We start from the raw sequence: 6,959 nt of genomic DNA on the forward strand, positions 1-6,959 counted from the left end.
CCTGGAGATTTACGTCTAATTCCTGGAGACTCCAGGGCAATCCTGAAGAGTTGCCAACCCTAGTGGCATCAACCCTGCAAACTGGGGAGTGCTGGCTGGTAAGAGGTCTCGATGCGCTGCACCACAACTAAAGCTACAGCCCACTTTGAAGACCACAGTCTTGCTCAGGAGGCCGAGAAACAGCAGAGGAGGAAGGAAAGCACAAAACAACCTGGCCAACAGCCGTCCTCCGCCCTCAAGGCACCACCTGTCACATCAGTGGAAAAGCTCACGCAGCACAGATTAGATTTTGCCACCTTAAACCTCAGGGCAATCACCCCCTGGCAGGCATCCTCCTGCTATGGAAAGCAAGCCCATGATGGTGACACACAAAAAATGTTTTGTGTCACAGTAGACAGTTGCAAAAACAATTTTTTTCTTTATTTGCAAGCTTTCGGGCACCCTTGCCCACCTTTAGGCACCAGAGAATGCAAAGGCTGTAAAACTTCTCCCAGGGAGAAATGCCAGTTCGTATTTCACAGGAGAGCTGGAGGGTATAGATGAAGACCTCCTGGATGGAAAACTTCATCTGATACGAATTAGGCTGGGGCATACATCCACGTGCACACATACATGCACACACATCTATGCATATATTTACACAGGCGCACCAGGTTCTCCAGGGAGAGGCGATGGCTTTTATTAGACCAAATAAGTTGTTAGAAAAAACGGTTCTTTGCCAGCTTTGGAGCACAGATACTCTCCATCACACCCCGCCGCCACAGGGCTACCCCTACTCCACCCGCTGCACGCGATCCGCCATTCCCGCAGACAGGAGCATGCGCAGACCCGGCCCGCCCGCTGCCAACCCGGGACGGGGCTTACTCCTCCCCTCCCCTCCGAACAGCCCTCCCCGCTTCTAAGGGAGGCGGTTGGGGGCGGAGCGGCTGGAAACTCTAGCGAGTAGGGGGCGGAGCAAGCGGAGAGGTGGGGAAGGGGAGGAGGCCCCACCCCTTCCGCTGCGCCTTCCGGTGCGCGGCGGCTCAGGCAGTGGGACAGGCAGCTGCGCTGTGCGCTGGGGTCCTCGCGCCCTTAAAAGCGCGCGGGTGTAGCCCCGCCCCCTCTTTCACTGGTGACTTTCGCGGTGGGGTGAGCGGCGCATGGCGGCTGGGTCAGGGTTGGAGGGGGTTGGCGCGGGGCGGCACCTCTGAGGCTTACCGGGCCCGTCTGTGTCTTGTTTTTCAGCGACCAGCCGGGCGGGAGCGACCCCCACCAACCATGGCCGAGGAAGGGTGAGGGGCAGGGCCGGGCCGCGGGGGGGCGCGCGAGGCAGCCCCCGCTGCCCGGGAGTTTCCGCCTCGTGGCCGCGGGCGGCGCATGCGCGGCGGGTCTGCTGCGGGGGGGGGTGAGGGGAGCTGATTCTAGGGGCACGGTGGGCACCCCACCTTCTCCAAGCATGTGGAGCTGCGCTCAAGGGGGGAGAGGAGATGGATGTGTGTGTGTAATCTGCCTGCCTGCGCAGCATTACTGCTGGAGGTGTAATGGACGTCAACACTGCCCTGCAAGAAGTGCTGAAGACCGCACTGATCCACGATGGCCTGGCACGGGGCATTCGCGAGGCCGCCAAAGCCTTAGACAAGTAAGTGCTGTCTGCAGGTGGATGCTGCCCTCATGGGGCTGGGGCTAGTCATGCTGCTGGGTCATGCTTGGAAGTGGGGGTGCTTGTTGGTTCTGTTCTAGTGTAGCAGAGCTATTAAAATGGGTTTCACGCGGTGTGACCCATGGATGACAGGTTTGATGCATGATATAGGGGGGGCGAGGGACGTATAACTGGGGTATATACGAGCAAAGATCTGGAAGAAGGAAAGGAGCAGCACCAGTGTTTGGCATTTTAAGAAATCCAGGTATACACTGCTCCATTTCCTCCATGTGGGCTCCGCACAGCCCCTTGCAACTTTTTCAGAAGAAGAGTGCTCCCTCCAGGTTGGCGGTTACAGTCTTTAGGCTTCATTTAAGTCATTCACATACAATAATTAAAATGTGCCAGCACCAGCTGCTGCCCATTTAAAAACCTTCTTTTGAAAGGGCTCCAAATTTATTTATATAGCTCTTATAGTAGAGACCTGCCCAGGCAAGTACCTTTAAACATGATTAGAAAGTAGCAGTATGTCCTTTGGGATTATCTGTTTTGGGGCCAAGTAGAATGCCTTTAGTTTGAGACAAGATATGCTTAAATGACGTGTTTCTAGGGTAGGCAGAGCTGTTTGTAGCTCTCTGGTAATTTCTGGCTTTTTTATTTTTTTATTCGGTGAATTCACGTACGTTGTGTGTTGTGCAAGATCAAGACAACATAAAATGGAAACCCTAGAATTTCTGGGGTACCAAATAATGTATATAAGCACATTCTTGGTTTACAAGGAGAGGTAGAGAAGGGCATGTTGTAAGTAACTTACTAACAGTTGTAGGCTTACTAGCTTTCAAGACTCAAATGGCACTTGCAGTGTTTGAATGATGACTCTTCAAAATGTCGGATACCCCTTCACCCGTTATGAGTGAGAGCAATAGTCTGACAAACCTGTAAGTTAAGGCCCTAGGCCAGCAAAGATGATAAGAAATTGAGGGAAGGAGGGACACACAATTTGGAACTAAAATTTCTCAACCTTTTTTGGTAGGCATGCCACTTATGAGCCCTGTGCTCTTATGTGGTATTCTGATCCACTTCTCCTGCCCAATCTGACCCTGCTTTCTGATCCTTGCTTGATTTGCTGCTCTGCTCCCTACCTAACTTGCTGATTTGCTTTCTGGTTCCTTCCTTGTCACTGTTGCCTATCCCCTCCCCCCACCTGCTGCATGGCACACCAGCTGCCCGTGCCACCTGTAACACCTGTATTATAGGTCAGCCATCTCTACTTTAAAGCAAGGACTTTTGCCTGTGTGTAATAGCTTGCTAATGTAACAGGTTGAATAAAAACATGGGTGCTGTGTGTCAGCACAGGGTTATACCAGTAAGTATTATTTAGAAAAAGTTTAGCTAAGGGCCTGTCCCACCCCAGTGCTGCCCATAATGATGTCCTGGCAGAGGATGTTGCTTCATCTATGCTGGAATCAGGGCTGGATCTAATGGCTGTCATCCTCCTAATGTCCCTTTTCTTTTTCGGTGGGGACAATCAGGAGAGATTGCCCCCACCCTCCCCTGACAGCTCCCTAAATTAAATGCATGGTTTTGGGCTATGTGCCAGATTTATCCAGATCCATGCATCTAATGGTCTTAATTTGATGTTCAGGTTGAATTTGACAAAAGCTAACTTTTATTCATGATAATTCTCTGACAAGCAAAATCTAAGCGTTTCAGAAAGGTCAGAATACACTTTTATAGTAATTTTAATTGACTATTTTAATTCGTGATTTGATGGAATATTAAGTACGATATTAAGTTCTATCAATATTTCTATTTCAGACGCCAAGCCCACCTTTGTGTTCTTGCATCAAACTGCGATGAACCAATGTACGTGAAGCTGGTTGAAGCACTTTGTGCAGAACACCAAATCAACTTGATAAAAGTGAGCATCAATTTTGGGTGCAAATGTTGAGGTAGTTATACTTGGATGTGTTTGTACTTTGCCAATAAAATGTAACAAAAGCATTCAGTTTGATAGCTGACTTGATTGTAATTAGAGAGTTGAGTTTGAATGAAATTATAAATTGCTTATAGAATGTTTCTTTGGTTTTTACTTTGTGGCCCCCAAGACCATGTGGTGCCATAAATGTTCTGGTGCTGTGTATTTGAAGTAAGCTGCTTTAAAAAAAAAAAAAAAAATATGCATTTCTGATTTAGTTAGTCTACAAAGTACAGATCTAGTCTGCCTTCTGCCTGACTTGAGATCAGTGCAGTTAACTACTTTTCTGTACTTAACCAAAACCATTCTTACTGTTATAACAGTGCACTCCTGCTATCAGCACAGACTGATAGTGCAAGACCATAAGTAAAGTAAATGGCAAAAAGGAAGAATTGAGAAATTTTTACATAAAATATTTTGTATATCAGAATAATTCTATTGTCACTTCTGTCTACGAGAGGGATCGCGCTAGGCAGAAACACTTATTTAAATACCATTTTATTGTAAAATCTGTCACCTTCATGTTCTCCTGGCTGTACGATGATGATAGTTTGGCTCCCTCTACTGATAATTGTGAGGAAAGCAGCCACAAACGTTACCCACTATTTCTGAGTGTACAGCAGCTTTTAATTCTGTTCTGATGTGTCAAGAAAAGTGCCTTTTCTAACTTGTGCAATGTCTTCAACAGGTTGATGACAACAAGAAATTGGGCGAGTGGGTAGGTCTCTGCAAAATTGACAGAGAAGGAAAACCCCGCAAAGTAGTGGGCTGCAGTTGTGTGGTTGTCAAAGTAAGATAACACGTTATTCCACTTAGTTTCAAAATTGTGTAATGCAACTAAAATGGCATGGGGGTGCCACTTTGGAAGCCCGTTGTGGCAGTGAAACTTCCTGTCTGCCAAAAATAAGTTAATGCTTCCTGTTGTAAATTAGGCATATGAGATTCTTTTTACAACTTACTAGTATAGACTTTAGAGCTGAAGTGGATCCTAATACTAAATTTAATCTTTGACTGCTGATTTGTTTCTATTTATAATAGAAGCTCAATAAAATCTTTTCTCAGGTTTGGAATAATAATGTGTTTTCCAAAATAATCAGTTGGATCATAAAACTAATTTAATACCATCATTTATTGGAGAAGAATGTTTCTGGTTCTTGGGGGGGGGGGTTTGTTTTAAATTGCAAATGCCGGTAAATTATGTCTGCTTAACTTGAATGTGTTCTGCAGGACTCCTTACAATTACACGGGCAATAATAAAGCCACAGTACGAGCCTTAAAGATTTGTTAGTCTTTGAGGTCCCAGAAAATGGCTACACTTCTTTACACTAGAAGGGTAACGACGTTTCAAAAATGTCTCTTAATCGCAGAGATCATAATGGTTTCTATAAAAAGTGTTTTGTTTCTTTTTTAAATTTTATTTTAAGGTTAGCTCAGGCATGATAAATAGCAAGTGGTCTTGTACTTCAATTAAATATAATAGCCATCACTGTTAAGTAGTTATCAGGGAACAGAGGAGAGAGAGGAAAAACATTCCAGCTTTGAATTTGCTCAGGGAATATAATACCATCATAGGAACACAGCACTACTGCCTTTTGCTGACAGTGGGGGTACATTTTAGATTATTTTGGGTGGGGTGGAGTTTTGAATAATTAATGTAAACCAGATATAGTAATTCTGAACAAGTGTTTACTTTTTTAATGGTTTGTATGCTGTTCATTTTGTGCTTATAGGACTATGGCAAGGAATCTCAGGCCAAAGATGTCATCGAAGAGTACTTCAAATGCAAAAAATGAACTAAAAAATAAAAACGTTTTTCAGATTGATAATTGTATGGTTCCTCATTTTTGATGGATGGAAATCTGTGATCTTCATGTGAGCTCCAAAAAACACATTCATAAACTTTTTTTTCACCTTCAATTTTTTTGGAAATTTTAATTCTGCCAACAGTATCCATTTAAATATTACACATTGTAGGGATGTCCTAGCTGTTGCTTTGGACTAAGGGAAGAATTCCAAAAACATTGTATCTAAATGCAAATTTGGCCCCTTCGACTGAAACAAGTGAGAAGTGCCTAAATTGTTACCCAGTTTTTTCTGATATGTAGCACAAACTCGTATAGTGTTTTTTTTTTTGTATTGTTTTACCACTGGCTACATCTTAAACACATTTTCCCTACTTCTGGAAACAAATTACTGGTGTGAAGAAAATAAGACTTTGGGTTGAAGTGGGTTTGAGTACATTTTCACACCAAACATGAATAATTTGGATTTTTGAATCCCTGCGTGTAGAAGGTCAGGAGTTTCGTCATTCCGTTTAGAACAAGGGCTTTAGATGTTGATCCAAAGCCTAGATCTGTCTACAAGTACAGCAAAAATATTCTTAAGTTGGCTCCATTATAAATAGGTTCTCAAGTAATTTTTGTCCTTTTGTCTTATGTGAAGTGTGCAGTTAAGCATTACCCTGATTTGGTAGTGTTTTGGTTAATGTGTGGAGAAGGTATTGGGTATTTGAGTTGAGAGAGAAGTTCTAATGATGCCTATATTGTGCTAAATTCATGTAGAGGGGTTTTTTGTTTGTTTGGGTTTTTTTAGTCTTTTTGAAAGTCTCGGTAATTTTCAAATACAGCAAGTGGGCATCTTGACTAGAATCTTTTTTTTTTTTTCTTTTCTCTCCTTTAAAACTGAGTTGATAGAAATTTTTATAAACAAAATGATAACCAAAATCAAAATGCATGCCGAGGAATAGATAGATGATTCTCCAACCATATTCACAGTTGAATCTGACTCTTGGAAGTGTTTTAATAATGGTGTTGAGACTTCTGGAAAGGCTATTCTAGTGGCCTAATGCAAAATCCTTTCAAATGCTCAGCTGTATATGCCTAAAAAAAGCCAGAGGTGGGTTGATGTCTTAATTGTATGGCCTTGTGCCTCACTCTAATTTTCTTTAGATGATCATATACCTTGTTGTATATGTCACAACCCAAAGGTGTGATTTTTTTTTTTTTTTTTTTTTTGCTTGTGCGCGCGCTTCGGCACTGCTAAATTATTTCCCGCCAATTGATCGCTGTCTTTGCACGGTGGAGTTCTCTGCTGCAAGAGAGAACTCTGGTGCAACGGGGGATTTCCCGCCAGATTACAGCTTCTTTGCAGTGTGCATCTCTTTTGCATCGTAGTGATACACGCTGTAAAGAAGTTCCCGCCATTTGTATTAGGATTCATGCTGCATTATTGGCCCATTCCTAATGTAGGCACATGTGGCGGCTAGCGATTGGCTTGCTAGCCGTACAAAGGCTTGGGTAGTTTCCGCCCAAGTCGGAGGAGGCAGGACGAGAGAGATTCTGTGTGAAGATCTCCAAGCGCTGC

At 43.8% G+C, this 6,959-nt stretch overlaps 1 protein-coding gene and 3 non-coding genes across 4 annotated transcripts; all 4 read left to right on the forward strand.

Moving 5' to 3' along the window:
- The first annotated feature begins 1,073 nt into the window (after positions 1-1,073).
- On the forward strand, positions 1,074-5,422 carry RPS12 (ribosomal protein S12). Its single transcript, XM_006270526.4, has 6 exons — positions 1,074-1,128; positions 1,225-1,271; positions 1,502-1,618; positions 3,437-3,539; positions 4,285-4,386; positions 5,327-5,422. Exons 2-6 carry the CDS (start codon positions 1,258-1,260, stop codon positions 5,387-5,389), a joined length of 399 nt encoding a protein of 132 aa, XP_006270588.3. The 5' UTR covers positions 1,074-1,128; positions 1,225-1,257; the 3' UTR covers positions 5,390-5,422.
- LOC132248029 (small nucleolar RNA SNORD101) lies at positions 2,482-2,554 on the forward strand. Its single transcript, XR_009459384.1, has one exon. It is a non-coding gene; the product is annotated as a small nucleolar RNA SNORD101 (small nucleolar RNA).
- Positions 4,129-4,217, forward strand: LOC132248064 (small nucleolar RNA SNORD100). Its single transcript, XR_009459419.1, has one exon. It is a non-coding gene; the product is annotated as a small nucleolar RNA SNORD100 (small nucleolar RNA).
- LOC132248056 (small nucleolar RNA SNORA33) lies at positions 4,781-4,914 on the forward strand. The gene has a single exon (XR_009459411.1). It is a non-coding gene; the product is annotated as a small nucleolar RNA SNORA33 (small nucleolar RNA).
- Positions 5,423-6,959: the final 1,537 nt, after the last annotated feature.

This window comes from Alligator mississippiensis, chromosome 1 (genome assembly GCF_030867095.1).
Source record: "Alligator mississippiensis isolate rAllMis1 chromosome 1, rAllMis1, whole genome shotgun sequence".
Taxonomy (NCBI): Eukaryota; Metazoa; Chordata; order Crocodylia; family Alligatoridae; genus Alligator; species Alligator mississippiensis.